The 20,651-nt window shown below is 36.3% G+C and overlaps 2 protein-coding genes across 6 annotated transcripts in view; one reads left to right on the top strand and one right to left on the bottom strand.

Annotated features, from left to right (window-relative positions):
• The window catches only part of LOC145680813 (uncharacterized), a 93,576-nt gene extending 76,326 nt beyond the window's left edge, over window positions 1–17,250 (bottom strand). For 2 of the 4 annotated variants that reach the window (XM_081751888.1, XM_081751887.1), the window contains exon 1: window positions 16,047–17,250. In XM_081751888.1, coding sequence (XP_081608014.1) covers window positions 16,047–17,243 — 1,197 coding nt within the window. In that variant the 5' untranslated portion in view covers window positions 17,244–17,250. The other 2 variants (XM_081751889.1, XR_014130683.1) reach the window with 2 other exon arrangements.
• LOC145680814 (uncharacterized) overlaps window positions 1–20,651 on the top strand; it is a 106,473-nt gene that overhangs the window by 50,198 nt on the left and 35,624 nt on the right. For both annotated transcript variants that reach the window (XM_081751890.1, XM_081751891.1), the window contains exon 6: window positions 7,403–7,525. In XM_081751890.1, coding sequence (XP_081608016.1) covers window positions 7,403–7,525 — 123 coding nt within the window. The remainder of the gene's footprint in view (window positions 1–7,402; window positions 7,526–20,651) is intronic.

Raw genomic sequence — 20,651 nt, 5'->3', positions numbered from 1 at the left:
CATCTATATAAACATTTTCCTTTTGGTACATTTACATATTAGACTGTTTTGAATTTCGCAAAAAAAGTTTGGAAATGCTGTTTTGAACACAGTTTAATACTCATACATTATTGTGTTGTAAAAAAATATAAAGTGTGTGTTTTAATAAGTATTGCTTTTCAAATATATTAACATTGAAATTTGTTAAATTGCAATAGAAGTAAGTTCTGTAAAATTTCAAACAGTTATTAATTCGGCATCAACTTTCAAGCAGTAAATGTTTCAGGATTTATTTCTGGTAGAGAGAAACCAAATTCACAATTACCTAATGGTTGAAAAATAAAATATGATTAGTTCTGTACACTTAGAAACCTTATCGTTGCTCTAACTGAGCAACAAGACACTTAAGAATTAAATGGGAACAAACATTAGCTCAAAATAATTGTGTAGGAATCATGTCTCTAAATACAATCATTTCGAATTTTCTTCCCTCACTTTTCAACTTCATTTTAAATGGTAGTAAGTGTTAAAGTAATGGTATTAGCTGAATACGAACGAAATGTCTGTTGTGACGTTTGGTAAGAAAACTCCTTCAGTAACAAAACACTGGAATGGACTAATGTCACGCGTAGAGGTCACACACTCTGTACATGTCCAACAAATAGGTTGTGGTACCCAGACAGAAAGAAGGCAATTAGTTGTTCAATAGGAAAAATGAAACGAAATCTTTGAGTTTTAAATCCCACGGATATGCCGGCTAGACTAAAAGAGACGGTGATGATTAGAAATGAATGAAACGGTGGAATAAAGAAAGTGAGAGGAAACGGGAAAGACGGAGGAAACCCACGCACGCGGTGTTTGTCCACCACAACGTTCATAGCACGAGTTGGGATCGAACCAGGAACCCCAATCACCAGAGATGAACGCTCTACCACTGAGCCACTGCCGCCCCAATTGTTGAACAGGATAGTCGTACGAAAGTGTATCCTAAGAACACAGAGTTGTGTTTTTTTTTAACGAACTCAAATTAGGATATTTTACAAAGAAACCTTCAAAAATGAACAACGAATGGCAAATGAAAACACCATTTGTCGTTAGTCAAATTTCATTCTGATGCCAAGGCATTGATGCCCTTTGAGGACTAAACAAAATCATGTTGGGTTGAGCTCTTCAGGAAGACCGTGGAAGTGAACAATCGGAAAATTCTTTGTGCCTTACTGACGAGTGAGGTATACATCATACCACTGTGCAATGGGTAAGGTGAAGGATGGACTGACGAGTGTCACATGAATTGATATTGACTAACAAAAATCACCATCTACAAGTGTGCAGTTTTCTCAGTGTATGTAGGAATTAAATAGGCTTCCTGCATCTAATTTTCACTTTCGAGGAAAAATGAATTTGCCACGGCAATCGTAAACGGCCGGGACATACAAAGTGTAATCAAAAAATACCATGAATGTAGTTTCACAGTGCCATTTATCGACGTTGTATTCATGTCAACTAGTCAGCCAAGTAGCCTAAATCTTTGGTACATCCCAGAGCCCTGCAAACCCAGGCCCGAAGACGGCCCGGCCCGACCCGAATGGATCTGAATTCTGTGCCCGGCTCGACCCGGCCCGAATCTCGAGCCGGGCTCTAACCGGGCCGAAACGTGCCGGACACAAATCGGGCCGAAACGGGCCGATCACAAATCGGGCCGAGCCGGGCCGGCCCGAGCACTGTGAAAGACGGATCGGAAACTAATGTTGGCAGCCTGTGTTAAAATCGCAATGTGTTTGGCATGGGCGGCGATTAGGGGAGGCAAAGGGGGCAGTTGCCCCCGCACTTTTTTGAAGTAACCAATTAATGTATATAGTTTCATTTGGAAATGTAACGATTTTGTATGTGTTACTGATTAATAGGAAAAAATGCTGCCATATAATATTTGCTGTTGCGTGAATACGTATTGGTTTTCTTCCCGTGGAGTAAAGAAAGCTACAGTAATTGCGTTTTAATCGCCACAGAAAATAACCCCAAAAAGTAACCTATCGGAGCACAATTTCAGCATACTTTCATTTCTTCTTACAAGGGCTCGATATGTTAGTGAGCCGCTTTGAAGCTAATCGAAAGAACATTATGCAAAAAAGTAGGACCTATTTCACAAGTTATTCTTTAATTGCACAAAAATTGACAGTTCCTAAAATGTCTTTTCTTCTTTCTAAAGTAAGGAATATCGATTAAAAAGAGCGTGATAAGAAACAACTTCTACCTTTTCCATTATTTTGTAGTGTAATATACGAGTGAAGTGTTGTGTTTAAGGATGTACGAGTGTATATACAATAAAATTTAGTAAATTGAACATAATTCTAGGTTTTAAGTTTATTTTGTATAACTGAAGTGTGGATTGATTCTAAGTATTGTTGTGTTTTGATGTGTTCCAAGAAAGTGAAAACTGCACCTAATGACAACGAACATATTTCAAGAAGTTGCAAAAGCAAATATTTCTTTAAATGTCGTAGCATATGCTTGTAGTATTTACTGCCTTTCATTTTCTAAGAGTAATAACATACATTTAATAGCATGTGTGGAATTAAATATTAAGTTTTTCATTAATCCTCAGTTTCAATATAACTTTTGCAAAACAAGCATCATTATTCATTACTATGATTAGTATTATCCTTTCTATTTATTTGTTTTGCAAATTTATTAAATAATCTGATCACACAATTTTCCAGACAGAATTTTAAGATGTTCATGAGCAAGGAATCAAATCTCTTCTTACACTTTCGTTGTTTAAGAGTACAAAGGGCTAGTATCTACTTGCGTTGTTCTTCTCAATTTACTTAATAAACTATTATATACGATATACGGTATTTTAACTGAAAATATAGTATCCTATTAGTTATACAACCTTTCGTCAAACAAAATGTTAGAAACAACCAGGAAAACTAACATTTATATACAAATATTTAGATCATGTCTTGCCCCCTCACTTTTAATGTCCAACCGCCGCCACTGGTATTTGGGAAATTAACTCTTTATTCAAGACTGTAAAGTACTGTACTTCTACTACTCTTATTACTACTACTACTGCTACTGCTATTATTATTATTATTATTATTATTATTATTATTATTATTATTATTATTATTACTTCTACTACGACAACTGCTACGAGCGTCAGAGTTGACATGTCTGGTGGTACATACTTTACAATCTAAGTACAGAAAAAATCGAAGAAATACTAGTTATTATGGCCAGTCTGCGTAGTCTGGCCAGTAGAATGCATTCACATCTGGTGCTAGAGGTCGTCGGATCGATCCCTCCTCGTGTTACGTGAGCTTTGTGGTGGACAAACATCGTGAGCGTGGGAGTTTTTGGATTAGCCCGTTTTCGTCCACTGTCTTCATTCCACCAATTCATCCATCATCATCCATACGTCTTGAGCCGTAATTGCCTAAAGAACATATGAGAAAGTCAAGTCCTTGACCTACTAATTAGAATTTGTTCCGCTACCATTAGACCACGGAGACCGAAACCATGAACTGGCGTGTTCATAAGATTTTCGCAATTTGTAGTAATGTGCAATTAGCACGGCAGATTCCAAATCATATTACATGTTCCTGTATTCTTTATAATTCGATGCTACAATAATAATAACAAAAAACAATGATCAAATAAATCACCCAGACCCCAGGATCGATGAAGTGTTCCCGGAACGGTGCGTAACAAGTAAATAACAGAGCTATATGACGGAATGCGAGGCAGTAAATCAAAACAAAATCCAGACATATCATTGTTGATCAAAAAATACCTCAAAAGTCCCCTGAATGAAAAATGTATAGATATCAGCTATCAAAAATGCCTCTTAACATCACATATAATAGAAGGGATAGTTGATAGCTATTAAGAAAATGAAAATACAAGGTTTCCTAAGAAACCAATAGTGCAAAATGAACATCGCTTTACTGTATGTCCTTGTACGCATCGAATAGCACGGAAACAGATTCAACAGTTTCAGGCTTTAGAGCATTTCTCCGTTCCTGAGTACTAAAATCTCTTTCAGTAGACGCACTAGAAGCAGGGATGACGAGATACTGACGCGTTAATTTACACAATTTTGGTAATGTTTGTTCTTGTTGCTTCCACCACTGCAGTATATCTAGTTCTCTTACACATGATGACATGTTGAGGTAGATGTCTACTTCATCATCAAATTCACCAGAGACTGAATGTCTATCTTCCCAATCCATTAGTTTATTCTTCTTGGTAAATGGTTCCAAGTTATGCCAACTAGCCTAAAGGAGACGATGGTGAGAAATAAATGAAATAGTGGAGTAAATAAAGTGGAAGGAAACAGGAGAACGCCGAGAACCCCCCACACGGTGTTTGTCCACCACAAAGTTCATTTGGCGAGAGCTCGGATCAAACCAGGGACCCCATACACCAGAGGTGAACGCTCAACCACTGAGCCACCGTTCCAGGAACACCTAATCGACCCTGGCGATTTGGTGATTTATTTGATCATTATATTTTGTTATATTTGTAGCATCATACTATAAACAATACATGAACATGTAACACCATTCGATATTTGCCTTGCTAATTGAACATTACTACAAATTGCACTGATCTAATGAGCACGCCAGTTTATGGTTTTGCCCTCCGTGGTCCAATGGTAGCGTACCAAATTCTACTTACTAGGTCAAGTACTTGACTTTACCATACGTTCTTTAGGTAACTACGGTTCAGGCTGAATGGATGATGATGGGATGAATTGGTGGAAAGAAAACAGTGGGAGGAAGCGGGACCATGCACACGATGTTTGTCCACAACAAAGCTCACATAGCATGAGCAGGGATTGATCCGACGACCTCTAGCACCAGATGTGAGTGTTTTTTCTATTGAGCCACTATTCTCCCTCGTAGATCAAGCATCGGTTCACATTCTACGCAGACCGGCCATAATAACTAGCATTTCTCAATTTTATTCTGTACTTAGAAGGTAAATTCGGTACCACCAGACATGTCAACTCTGACGCGAAGTCGTAGCACTTGTAATAGTATTAGCAGTGGTCGTAGTAGTAATAGTAAAAGTAGTAATACTAGTAGTAGAAGTAGTAATAGTAATAGTATTACCAGTACATCACAGTCTTGAATAAAGAGTCAGTTCCCCAAACATATTACGATTAACATAGGCTGACAGTAAGACCGTACAAACACGGCAAAAATAGAGATAGTGGAGGACATTAAAAAAACAAATAGGCTGACAACATTAGTTTCCGAACCGTCTTTCAGAGTAGCCCGGCTCGGCCCGGTTCGGCCCGAAATGTGCCCGGCCCGGTTAGGGCCCGGTCCAGTTTGATATTACTTGAAACGGGTCGGGCCGGGCACCGGGCCGAACCGGGCGCGCCCGGTCCGTGCAGGGCTCTGGTACACCCAGTTACGAGTTTGAAAGAGTTGGGGCGTGTTAGTTGGCTTCCAGAGTCAGAAGAGTGAGGACGTGTTAAGAGTGTCTTTCGCGCTCCAACATTTAGTTTTGTTCTAAGCTGCAAAAAGTACCAAAGAACTCACGATAATTCAAAATAAGTGCTTGTCAATGAAGCGGTGGCATTGAAGATTTTACGAGTGGCATGAGCGATTCAAAAGCGGCAATGAGTCGGTTTAAAACTAACAACGATCAAGTAGTCCTTCAACATCAAAAACAAATGAATGCTTGAAAAAAGTAGAACAAATCATTTGTTCAAACAGGAGAATGACTATTTGAGAGCTTTCCAAAGAACTAAACATTTCGTATGGGTCCGTGGAAAGCATTTTAATCGCCGATTAAGTGGACAAATTGTTTCTTTTTCACCACGCCGTACCACACCTTGCTTTTCATCCGCGAGTTTCTGGCCGAAAAAATATTCTTGTCTGTCCATATTCGCTGTGCTCTCCACATACAGCACCATGCGACTTCTGGCTCTTCCCAGAAGTTAAAACCGTGCTTAAAGGAAAACGTTTTGACACCATTTCTGGCATTGAGAGGGCTACGACAAAGTAGCTGAATGCCCTTCCAAACGAAGCCTTCCAGAAATACTTCCAGTAATGGATTCAACGTTCGGATAAATGCATTGCTAGTCAAGGACAGTAAGGATTAAATTAAATTAAATTAAATTAAATTAAATTAAATTAAATTAAATTAAATTAAATTAAATTAAATAGAAGGATATTAAATCAAATTCTATGTAAGCTTATAACTTTGTTTTTAATAAAATTATTCACCGCATTTTTAATCACATCTCGCAGTTGAATATTGATGAAAATTCTGGATAGTTTTCCCTAGGAGATGTTGGTATAGTGACTGTGGGGCCAATACAACATCTTCTCCGTCGAGATTAAATCATCACTGCGGAGCGTTTTGTACTGAGTTGTATAAAATGCACCGCAACTGTGCCCACAAGCATTCATAAAATTTCCCATGAACACGCTGTACTCGGGTTGCACTCCAAAGCATACGTAAATGACACTCGGACGACGTTGGATACTCTCCATGACTTGCAGTATGACACCCTTACTCTTCCATCGCATTCTCCTGATGTCCCTCCCAGCGACTACCATCTCCTCTAGCGTCTGAATCACTTCTTGGATTCGAAGAATTTCTCTGTTGATCGGGGTGTGGAATGTGCGATTGAGATTTCATCGAATAGCAGATTCCAGACTTTTCACCTCACAAAACAATCATATGTTGAGGATGGGAACGTGAGTGTTTGCACACGGATATTAAGATTAACTAGGTACTGTAGTTTTCATATTTTTGGCTTTCGGAAATTACAGATTCGATTGGACATTTCATTCGCACCAGCCTAATAGTATGAAGAATTCAGAGTTAAAAGTCATTTGGAACTATTTTCGGTGGACACTGATGTAAGATAACAGTTTTTTAACGCTGATTGAACTAATCAAATATTTAAGAAATCATCAGAGATTGCAAAAATACCAAGGATGTTATTAATAGAGGATCTGCCCATATGTATTTTCATCCTATTAAATCGATGAAGCCGAAAAACAACCGAGGATCGGCACTGATTGGCTACTCTCGTTTCTGCTATCGTCTGATTGGCTACTTTCGTTTCCGCCATGATTGTTGGCCCAAAACATTGCGATCCTATTGGGCGGAGTGGGCAGAGTAGGAGTGGCGAAATTGTGACGTATGGCTTCAAGATTTTGTTGTAAGGGCAGATCCTCTATTTTATAAGATCCTTGAAAAATACTGAACATTCTTTAATATTTAACACAAGAAATAACTTGGAGTAATGTAAAGAACCTTGAAGGTAACAATGAATGAGACCATTTTTCTCTGTTTCATCACTTTATTTCGTTATTGCATTTCATCTGAGATCTTCACCTTAAATTATTTTGATAAATATTTTTTTTTATCATTCCCAAATTTCTTTCAACAGAAAAGCACACATGTCAGCAAGGTCTATTTCAATGTACGATAGGAAACTGTATCTACCCATGGTTAGTTTGTGACACCATAGAAAATTGTGCTGATGGCAGCGACGAAGACACAGCAATGTGTGGTAAGTTTTATTGTTAAATAAGAACACTTCCTTAAGTGGCTTTCGAAATATTTTCTTAAATTATTGTCAATGAATTTGAAGAGGGTAACTGAACTTAGCATTGATGCAATATTTCGATACCAGTGTAAAACATGGGAGAGCGAAACAGGAGAGAAAATTGTACCATTTACACAGTGGCGTATTTACGATTTTGTTTCGGGGAGGGCTTTGTTAACTTTCGGGGGGGAGGGCTTTCCCTGAAAATGTGAAAATTCTGCAAGATATCTCATATACTTTACTATAGTAAGTAAGATTTTTTGGGGGAGTTAAGCCCGGAAGCCCTCCCCCCTAAATACACCACTGCATTTACTAATGATTTGATTCTCCGCGCAAAAATAGTATGAAGTTTAATAAACAAGAATAGCCGTAGCTAGAGATTTCGGGCGCCCGGGACGAAGTAGACTTCGGTGCCCCCATACATTCATCTTATCGAACCATCCCATTTCTTTTTTATTAAGCTGCTTGGGCAGACCATTGCAACAGCCAAAAGCGCGTAGCTCGTGCGTAAACTATAAATCATTACTCGGCACCCTGTATATCACATCATCATTAACAAATCATAAATATAATAATTTTCTTTAAGCAACAGTAACAACTTGTTGTGAACTTTATCGAAACGTTTGGGTTCCGAGCAGAGCGAGCAAGAAAATTATTTAACAAATCTATTATTTTTTTTTTTTTTTTTTTTTTTTTTTTTTTGCCAACCGACAACAATATTGATTTAATAGGGCTCTAATATTTTTTCGGGGCGACTTGACGTTTACTCATTTCAAACACTTTTCCTTTCTTCTTGCTCGTTCGGCGACCCATTGCCATCAGCGCCTGGGACGACCGATCTGCTCGCACTCCCCCTAGCTACGGCTCTGAAAACAAGTAACATATTCCACAATAGTATTACAGTACAATGAAACAAGTTGCAGTATCACAGTCTATCACGTGAAGTTTGGTTTTCTCACGATGTACACAACGTTAAAATTTGAAGGTATAACTCAGTGTGCGAATTAGATAATCTATATTGGGGGGGGATAAAATTAGGTCAAAGGACATAGTCTGAAGGTTCAAATTTCAAAATGAGACAATAAATGCCTTACCCCTCATATATATATATATATATATATATTGTGTGTGTGTGTGTGTGACATCTGTAATAAATAAGAAAAAATGAAATGAAATCTTTAAGTTTAACGTCCCACGGTTATGCCGGTTAGGCTAAAGGAGACGGTGATAATGAGAAATGAGTGAAATGGTGGAATGAAGAAAGTGGGAGGAAACGGGAGAACCCCGAGAAAACCCACGAGCACGGTGTTTGTGTAATAAATAAGATATTTATTAATTTAATAAATCTACCGACAATAACTATGCACATATATATTGTCTGACATACACACACCCCACTAAACCTTTCTGAACGTGTTTTAATGTTGTACTCACTCTTGTCCCCGTAGCTCTCTAAGGTTTATTTAGTTAATAATTTGGCTCGAGCGATAGCTATGATCACAAGCATATGTTAATTTTTCCACTCATATTGAAAGCTTCCACTTTGTATTAATACATACAGGTTGCGAAAAGAAAACTACTTCAGTCTTGTGAAAACCACTAAAATTATCAGTTAAACCGGACTTTTTTTTTTTAAAGAAAATCCAGATATTAGCCTATCAAATAAGACATGGATTGTTGCTGGTCCCGATTTCTCACATCAAGGTCAAATCGAAGGCCAAATATTTAAAATCTCTCAATTCAAATTTCGAGCTTGTGCTTCTACTTCCCGCTAAAGCTGTGCTCATCACGACTTTTTTTCTCCAAATATCGATTCCGTGATGGGCACGGAAAGTCAACACTTAAAAATTACTTTACTGTTAGGTTGAAGATGAGTTGATTCACTATGGGCTACGTTATTCAAATAAAGTAAAACATTACACTGAAGTTTTTCAGACAACATTAATCGCGTGGACAGCAAACTGTACAGCGAAAAGATGGAAAAATGAAGGGTTAACTTAAAAAAAAAAAAAAACCGCTCCAGTTGAAATGCTTATACAGACACGGACAATGACACGGAGAACCAGTCGTATTAACAAATGCTGACACGAATCTTGAATTATTCGCTTATTCACCTAAAAATCGCCTACATTAACATGTCTGCTCACTAGAAGCGTATCCCCCAGCGTGTACGTTAACATATACTTACGACAGTGGTGCTCACCCCCCCTCAACTCCATGACGCACCCCCCCTCAATTGTCTATCCGTAGGTGTTCTTCCATGAAAAACAATCTTTTAGATTAATTTTAACACCCCCTCAAACATATTTATATAGATTTTCAACCCCCCCCCCCAATATTTCAATGACGCAGTTTGCGTCATAGCCCCCCCTTGTGGGCACCCCTGCTTACGAGAGAATACCTATATCTCAGATTTTGAGTACAGTTTCAAAAGTTCATTTCCGTAAACTGTAAAAGCAGTGATTACTATGCTAATTATCACAAATTAAATGCAACTTTTGAGTTGCATACACACAACCTACTAGGGAATGAAGACCATGTGCTAACAAAGAGTACACTGGAAAATGAAATAACATGTTATAACAAAAATTAAAATAAGATGATAATCGATACAAATATAGAGGATGAATATGACATATCCGAACTTCGCCAAGTATGGTAGAAGAAGCTATTTGTTTACTTCTTAGCCAACCGCTAAGAACATTTATAAATCTGTATGTGGCTTTGTTATACGCAATTAGTACATTCAAATTCACAAACGATGACGAACTGAAGGGTACGAAGGTATAGTTGCAAGTAACAACCGTAGTCATAATAATATAGTTCTACTAAACAACGTTGAAAATAGTGGGTAATTAGGTGGTAAGTAGAAATGACCAAAACTGAACAGTTTACATCGATCATTTCGAAATACAGCTAGAAGATTAAATTTACAAGAAATAACAAAAATCAGTGACATTTGGAGTTATACTAAGCATAGTTTGAGGGGGAAAGCGAGCATCCCCGGTGGGGATACTTCAGCTGACTTCTTTGGGGGGGAACAAAATGTGATTGAGGGGGAAAATCCCCCTCATCCCCCGGTAATTCGCACCCTGGTATAACTGCCCAATAACAAAAGTCTCTGCCATCGTTTGTCCCCAATAATTCTCTATATTTTCCTCTGCTCATCACTCACTAAAAAAAAAAAAAAAAAAAAAAAAAAAAAAACGATTCTAGAGTTGCAAAAGACAGACATATAAATCGTAAATACACACACACACTTTGATGCACGCGAGCACGTTGCCAGTGTTTGGTTGTTCTTTCTGAATAAATCATTTTTGGGTCACTGAACTGAACCTGAAGGTAATAGAGTCTAGAAAACTGATAATTGGTCCATGACAAGAGATGAACTTCTTCCATTTATTTCCATCCTGTATGTTCGACGAGAAAGTGGATGAAAAAAGTTTGACGTGCTTTCTTTTTGGGAGGAGAAATGGGGATTAAAGTTTGCCAAGTACGTCATGTCGAGAACAGCTTCTGTAACATAATGCAGTTCCTTAGGTTTGGCTTCAAAGAGACCCGATCTAATAACTTCGAAAGTGATCGCTATGCTCTTTGTTTCTTGCGTACTGAAACTATTCCTAGAAAAATGTCTGGAAACCCGGAGAAAATCTTTCACTCAAGTACAATTATTTTCCAGCAAATCTAAATGTCCTAAATAGCCGAAATCACCTTTAGTGTCAATCGTCGTGTTTAATTAGTGTTAAACTCAGAAATAACAACCTCGTTCATCCTACAGCTACGTTTTAATCTGTTTCGCAACGAGACGTTCACCATTTTATCGCCACCTGTATATGTATGACATATCAGTCTCCAAAGTACCACCGCAATCTGTTTCCATTTACACTATCTGACCTTCATGATCGAATGCCCACTAAACACCAATATTCAGTAGCACTCACTCCTACCAACACATCTCAGTGGTTCGTCTCGGCCCTTTCCATCCCACAGTCTTTGGACACTTTCTACGTGCTCACGTTCCTCTACTTCTGTTCCCGGGATTCAAAGAATGGCACATTACACGTGTAATGTAAGGCTGAGTGTTAAATGAAATAACACAAATAGGCCTACATCCGGGAGAAGGATACGCAATATTAATAAAGGTCTCCCCCACACCAATATAAATAAAGTCTGTCCAATGAAAATATATTAATAAATTTAGCAATAAGTGGGTTATTACCCTGAAATAAGTTATATGAGGTTTGCATATAATTTTGACTTAAATGATAATTTCAAACTTATTAAAAATATGTGTGAGGCATATATTTGAAACAAATTCTCCAACAAAATTAGCAATACAAAAATAATAACAATCCAACTATAATATTAAGTGAAGCAAAATGCTCTAAATCAAAGGTACCCTGTCAAAATAGCATTATATTAAGTTTACATACTCTTCATTGGTCAAATACTCTCGTACTTCGATAGGTCACCAGCACGGATTATAAACCAGAAATGTCTCGTGATACAACAGACCAAAGAAAGTACGCAATGTATAGCAATATTAAATTTAAAAAAAATCAATTAAGCAAACAAAATATGACAAATGAAAGCAACTAATTAAATTATAGAAAACGGGAAAAAATGCAATACTTACGTTTCCTGTTGGATCACGTAGGGCATATGGTTGACAAATCCGTCTAATGCCGACACAAAGTTACAATTATCAAACCACACTCTTATTATTAATGCTTTCGACTAAATATTTTCAGTGGAGCACCATATTGAATAATGAATTACTTATCACTTTCACTCAAAATATAGCACTAACAAACACCCCTTTACTAGGAACTGTGAATGAAGAAGGAAAAAAATTGCTCCCGTAGGTTAAGTAGATTTCATGGCTTCTAACCTGGTCATTGATGACAAGGGCCAGAAACCATGAAAATTCCCACCAGAGGGCAATACAATAGAAGCTTACGTAGATAGATATATACTCCAAGTATACCAAGGAGCAAAAGTTCATCCATTCCATCTTGATTTGTTTACCAACATTTAAATAAAAATTACAATGAAATAAGTTAAATTAGAAAAACAGACTTAGGTAAGAATAATAACGTAAAGATAGAAGATCATACGTTACATCCTCACCCAGCAGAACAAAAAAAAAAAAGTGTTTTTTTTTTTTTTTTTAACCCAAGACGATAAGAGCAACTGTTCGAATTAGAGAATCTAAATATCTTGTTAGTGAAAACTACATCGACTCACACTCCATACATACAATTCCCCCAGAAAAATATCCAACCCCTAACAAAAAAAAAAAAAAAAAAAAAAAAACACTTCATTCATACAAAAACAGTCATACCAGGAAAGGATATTAGTGTCGGATAAGTACTAGATATCCAAATTTCTAATCGAACATTGTTGTACGCACCGAAGATAATACGTAAATACTGAATATAATAAACATATAAATAATAAATGTAAGAAATACTAATTTACCGTAAATGTAACAATCCTCACAAAAAATGCTCTAGAATCAATTTCTTACATACCTTAATATCACCTTCTCTTACAACAAACAATAACAAAATTTTCCAAACGTTAACAACAATAGCAGTATTAACAAATAGAGCTGACGTCAATTTCTGTTTTATATTCTGAATTACTTGCAGAAAAAGGAGCTCTAAATCAGGTACTTCGACGAAGAAAAAGAAGTAGAAAAGCAGAAGAAAGAGAGGAGGCCTCCTGAAGAAAACAAGAAAAGAAAAAACAGTATGGTGCAACAAATAAATACATACAAATACAAAATGACTAGAATATTGAGAGCAGCAATATATATAATTTTATTGGAAAAAGTCATACGTCTGTTAAATTAATCCATCTTAATAACCCACAAATTTACGTTACTGATCGAGCTTCACGAAATTTCTTTACTAAAGATACATGACTCTTACGTACATCACGATCATCCCTAACATTCCGAAGCAATAAAGTATTGGGTTTTAGGTACTTTAACACCTGATACGGACCAAGCCATCTTAATGATAAACTTTTATTAATTTTATCCAGCAGAGATGACTTGATCTGAGATTTTATTAAAAATTTAGACCCCACTTCAAAATCTGAAGGCGTTCTATTTCTATCATATAAGAGCTTACGACGGTGCCAAGCCCTTTCCATATTCTGCATTGCTATTTCCAATACATTCCTATTAGGTTTAGATACAAATACTTTATCGAGCCTCCATTTAACATCTAATGGGTCATTAACGTTATAATTATACTTTAATTCCATAGGAGAGACTTTAGTTTCTTCGTGAACAGAATTATTAAAGGAAAATTCAATCTCCCCCAACATCCTATCTCATTGATCTTGCTTAGGTATATTTTGAACGCGTCCTTAACACCACGAATATAACGTTCCGACGAGTTAGACACAGCAAAGTATGGCGAAAATCTATAATCCCGGATTTCCAAGCTATGCAAAAAATCCACGAAAACTTGTGAAGTAAACACTGAAGCATTGTCATGAACCAAACAATGAATATATCCGTGTCTATTCATTAATTTCCGGAGAATTTTAATAATCAAAAAACTTTTTAACTCCCTCAATGGCTCGAGCATCAAGAATTTGCTACAACGATCTACTATAATTAAAATATAACGTCCTGATTTCCTTCGAATCAATGGACCAATGACGTCCACGTGCCATTCAGAGTTAATAATACTATTTATTTCAGAGGATAAAACACCTCTCGGACGAATGTTTGTAGCCTTTGCCTTTTGGCACAACTCGCATGAGGTTATATAGGCGTTAATTTCCTCCCACATTTTCTCCCAGGTATAACGTCTCGATATCCTAGCTATACATTTCCTTACTCCTAAATGAGTTCCGAGCAGAGGATCATTATGATATAAATCTATAATCATTGGCCGAAGAGAGATAGGAATACATATTTTATATGGTCGAACGTTAGCTTTTGTTCTCTTGCATAAGATGCCATTGACGAGCTTATACGTTTTAATTTCTTCCCCTTTTCGTAGACGCTCTATGATTGAAGAACATTCTGGATCTTTTAATTGATGCTGTTTTATAGAAACTGAGGAACTAGGATTATCTCATAAATTAATATTAACTAGATTTCGATCTACATCCTCTTTTCCTAACGATGTTTGGTAAATATCAAAATCAAAGGGATCATGGACACGTGAAACAAAATCTGCACCTATATTCTGGACAGATGATTGGTGTTTTACATCAAAATTAAAACAAGACAGTATATAAATAATACTTCCATACTTTTTCATTCGTTTTACATTACTTAATGCAAATGTTAAAGCTTGATTATCAATCAATAAATCAAATCTATTATGTAAATACAACTTGAAACGTTCTATACTCTCAACCACCGCTAATAATTCTAAATTATAAATACTCTTATGAAAGTCTGAAGGTTTAAGTTTGCGGGAGAAAAACGACACAGGCCTAATATTTCCATCATCATGAATTTGCTCGAGCCCCCCCCCCCCCCCCCGAGGGCCCGCATTGATGAATCTGATCTGACAGTAAACTTCCGGTTCAGATCAGGTAATTTCAAAATCACATGACTCTCAAATAATTCCTTTACTTTATCCAGTGCAGCTTGTTCTTCTCCCCAAACAAATTTCACTTTTGCCGAACGCAACTTATGTATTGGTTACATAATACCATTAACATTTGAAATGAAACGAGCGTAAAACTGAACAAATGCTGCCAATGAAATTAACGACTTTTTGTTTTTGGGAGCGGGTAAATTTCGAATAATGTCCAAACGTTGAGGATCCATTTCCAAATTTCCATTTGATATTATGAAACCCAAATAACTTACACTTGTCTGAAAAAATGTACTCTTGGTAGGTGAAATGGTTATACCACTATTTATGAAAATATCAAGAACTGTTGTTAATAACTTTTTGTGTTCTTCCACATTATCACTATACACGATGACATCACAATAAAATTCAACACCTTTGTCCCGTAAATGATACAAAAGTTTATTCATTACTTCCATCAGAGCAAAGCTCCCCATAGCTAAACCAAAAGGTAATTTATTATACATAAAACTACCTCTATGGGTAACAAAGGAAGTATATTTCCTAGCATTTTCAGTCAAAGAAATTTGTTGATACGCTGCAGATAAATCTAACAAAGAAAAAACTTTACCATTACTCAATGAAGACAAAACATCCTCTATAATAGGAGAAGGCTGACTAATAATACTAAGTTTTTGGTTCAATTTCGAGTAGTCAATTACTAATCTTTTCTCTCCTGATTTTTTGTTGACTAAAAAGGCTGGAAACGCCCAAGGGCTATTTGATTTCTGAATTATATTATTTTCTAACAAATCATCTAAGATGCCATCAAGAATTTTTTGACCCTGTCTCGACATCGGATATGGTTTTAATCTTATTGGGGTATCATCTGTTACATGTATATTTAATTCATAATTCTTAATAGTGCCTACCTTTTTAGTAATAACATCGTCATATGACAATGCTAGCTGGTCCATATATTTTTGAAGTTGGTCTTGGGGACCGTTGAGCTTGGAATCCACTTTAAACTGCCGGCAAGAATCATCATCTTTCCCACAACATACTTGATGTGATGCTCCATTACTGCACGGAAATGCTGACGTGGTCCCAAGTTCACCCGATGACTCCAAACTCCTCACGTGATTTGACCCTTGCACACGACCAGATGCATGATGAATCGTCACCATACCACTTACGCCAGGAAGACATGAAGGTCTTCGATTAGGGTTGGAAGCTGTAGGGATGAATAACTTCACCTTCCCCTGCCCTGGTTTCGATGACGCACCTTGTTTACTAGGAAGAGACTTCGAAAAGGAAATAGATTTCACTGCACCACAAATATATTGTTTATAGTAAATACCGTTATAATCACGATTATTATTGAACGTTATACGATCGTTGTGCGTGTCAATGATCATGTGATATTTTGATGTAGTACCTACACCAAAAATAAATTTAGGGTTCAATCCAGGACGAACAAAGAATTTAACACTCACTTCTCTCGTCTCCAACACTAACGGTAATTCAATATATTCTGTCATAGTAATAGTTACGCCATCTATTCCCATACCTGAAAAGGTTTGTTTCTTACGCTTTACACTATGAAATCGTTCAAATTGTGTCACTAATCCATCATCAATTAACGATACTGTCGAACACGTATCGATTGCGCCTTCAATCACCCTTCCGAAGATACGAGCTTTCATAAAAATAGCAAGGGGCCTTAAGTCTTGCATCTTTTTTCTATCACCACTCATACCGTTACACCACTGTTCATTAGATGAATCATTAATTTGATGTTTATACTGACAAAGTTTTTTATTAACCGTTTCCGCATACCTTTTATTTGGACAGTTTATTACCTTATGCGCACCAGAACAAAAATGACACTTAATTTTCGGCGGCGAATCTTGATATGATTGTTCATACGTTAATACAGCTCGTTGATAGTTAGCATAATGCAACAACTGCTCTTTTAGTTCATCTAAACTATCTGGGTAACGATACCGAAAAATTTCATATCTTAACTTTGGGTGCATGCCATTCATAATATATTGTAAAAGCGAGTCTGGATCGTGATCTCCAAGCAATAAGTAATGGGTATCACACAAATGATAATAGTAATCCATAATATTTTCATGTTTATTTTGGAAACGTTCTACATAATCTCTTTTTATCACACGTAGCCCCGTGCTACTAATGAACTGTTCACGTATACGAGTCAAGACACTTCCCCACTTGCATTTACGGCAATATTATGTAACAACACTTGACGCAAAGAACCCTCCGTTCGAGCAAGAGCTGTCATAAATACAACATAAGATGAATAAAGACCAGTTTTTATAATTCTGTGAATGCCCAATAACCATTCAAACAACATTTTTTCATTATTACCATTACATAATGGTAGTTTAGCTATCATTTGTTCGAAGGGCAAAAATACCACAGAATGATAAAACTTATCAGATTTTAAAGGATAAACATTGCTTTGCTGGTCAAAACCATGTCCCAAACAAACATTCCCATAACAAGGCAACGAAGTTTTCTTTTTCTTCCCTCACCTGCAACGAGGAAGCGGGATGGTCAGCTGTTGGCAGGTCACGCGACTCAATAAACTGAGATTTTGTAGGTGTATGTAACGGCTGTGATAACAAAACAAAAAGTGTACCTCGGCTAACACCAAGAACACGATTTAATATCAACTTTTTCGTTTGTGAGGTACTTTCAATATCGTCTCTTTCCGCACTCGTGGTTAGATCTATTGGTACATCCAATGTTACATTTTGCAACTGATTTATCAAAGTATTCACGTCCGTCGGACCATCAGTAAAATGTACAGTCCGTCCAGTATTAACAGGAACTTGAACATTTCGTAAGCTGACCTCATCGTCTATGACAATATTAGGGTCACCAACACTTGTATTTTCAAAGCTACCCATTCGCTCCATAGCTTGAATAGTTAACAATGGTATAAATTCAGATTTTGACAGAATCATAAATCAAGATAAATACAGAGACAAGGCACAAAATTCTTACGGTGCACTCAGTAGCAATTTTGCATAGAAAAACCTTGTATGAAAGGCAATAATTAATACATTGACATAAGCGTATGATATTAAATAGCCTACTCTTGCATGCTACTCGATATTTCACAACTGTACACCTGAAAGTTAGGGCGATAAATAGACAGACAATCAAAGATGTGAGAAGCCATGAAGTGTGTGTAATGTAAGGCTGAGTGTTAAATGAAATAACACAAATAGGCCTACATCCGGGAGAGGGATACGCAATATTAATAAAGGTCTCCCCCACACCAATATAAATAAAGTCTGTCCAATGAAAATATATTAATAAATTTAGCAATAAGTGGGTTATTACCCTGAAATAAGTTATATGAGGTTTGCATATAATTTTGACTTAAATGATAATTTCAAACTTATTAAAAATATGTGTGAGGCATATATTTGAAACAAATTCTCCAACAAAATTAGCGATACAAAAATAATAACAATCCAACTATAATATTAAGTGAAGCAAAATGCTCTAAATCAAAGGTACCCTGTCAAAATAGCATTATATTAAGTTTACATACTCTTCATTGGTCAAATACTCTCGTACTTCGATAGGTCACCAGCACGGATTATAAACCAGAAATGTCTCGTGATACAACAGACCAAAGAAAGTACGCAATGTATAGCAATATTAAATTTAAAAAAATCAATTAAGCAAACAAAATATGACAAATGAAAGCAACTAATTAAATTATAGAAAACGGGAAAAATGCAATACTTACGTTTCCTGTTGGATCACGTAGGGCATATGGTTGATAAATCCGTCTAATGCTGACACAAAGTTACAATTATCAAACCACACTCTTATTATTAATGCTTTCGACTAAATATTTTCAGTGAGCACCATATTAAATAATGAATTACTTATCACTTTCACTCAAAATATAGCACTAACAAACACCCCTTTACTAGGAACTGTGAATGAAGAAGGAAAAAAATTGCTCCCGTAGGTTAAGTAGATTTCATGGCTTCTAACCTGGTCATTGATGACAAGGGCCAGAAACCATGAAAATTCCCACCAGAGGGCAATACAATAGAAGCTTACGTAGATAGATATATACTCCAAGTATACCAAGGAGCAAAAGTTCATACACTCCATCTTGATTTGTTTACCAACATTTAAATAAAAATTACAATGAAATAAATTAAATTAGAAAAACAGACTTAGGTAAGAATAATAACGTAAAGATGGAAGATCATACGTTACACACGACACCTCTCTATATTTTGCAGCCCTTCAGCACTAACTACATTGACTCTTTTTTCCAGTCATGTATATTATACACAATGAAAGCTTTACCAGGAAATCTTATTGTTGCGGTTTCATACACTATTTACGTTTGGATCACTCTACGTTGCATACAGAATACATTGAATTGTCTGTTCTTATGTCGTGACGGGGCAAATAGCCGTCAGTTTCACTGTCTCTAATTTCGACAACATTAAATTTTCTCTTCACTAGTTTCGTTCTCTATAGTCCAAAGCATTTAAATTTTGATAATCTCAATTTGTTTACATGCTCAACCAGACGCCGTATGTATGCGCTTGAATTGTGTGACAACATATATACATTTATCTGTAAGTAAACACAACTTGGACAACTAATAACTTGGAAAGTAAAGATCTGTACATGTTTTAGACTGTGTTCGAATGTTTACAAAGCTTGTCAACGTTTGTCAATGTATCAAATATGGTCAAGACAGAAACGGGTTTCATCGCTTGTGATTTATTGAAAGTTTTTCATTTCACTAAGTCCAAACCTAAATTTGATTGTCAATAATCGAAGAACCTATTATCTGTATACCATAATAATCCATGTGCATACCGAGCTAAATATGACTACTGACTGAATACTTTATTAAGTTCAAATTAGTATCGTCGATAGTATAATACATATGATAACCTTTCACTAAGTTAAACTACAAATTTGTTAACAAATAACACAGGCCTGCACACGCCGAAATATTTCATGTTTCCGAAGCTCGTAAAGTTCTATCAGCTTCTCAATTTTGGTCAAAATTGTATGAGTTCTACTGATTGTATACGATATACGATTGTATATATATTGTCGTAATTGATTTCCTTTCAGAAAAGAAAATAAATGATGGACGGAAACGAAAAAAATGAAAAGCGATAACTCGTTTAATAATTTCTCTGAAAGTCTATCTAAGACAGGTTTAGGAGCACGAGTATATCGGTAGTAATTTCTTAGGAACACGTAATGGGAATTATAAGGATATACTGTTAGTCCATCATTCCGCTACGCAACACGATATCTCTTGAACAAAAACGAATTTTTGAATTGTGCTTTCTTATTTCTTCAATAGAAAGCTAGAGAAATTATCTCGACCAGGTTCGTTCAATGAGTCAATCCATTAAAGTCTTCACGAGTAACGATGACATTACCGGTGGATATCCATACTGCATTTAAAATCTATAACATTCCTTAGATTTTACGCAACCTGT

Source organism: Thermobia domestica, chromosome 3 (genome assembly GCF_964235325.1).
Source record: "Thermobia domestica chromosome 3, izTheDome1.hap1.1, whole genome shotgun sequence".
Lineage (NCBI taxonomy): Eukaryota > Metazoa > Arthropoda > Insecta > Zygentoma > Lepismatidae > Thermobia > Thermobia domestica.
This window is presented reverse-complemented; position numbering and strand designations above follow the sequence as displayed.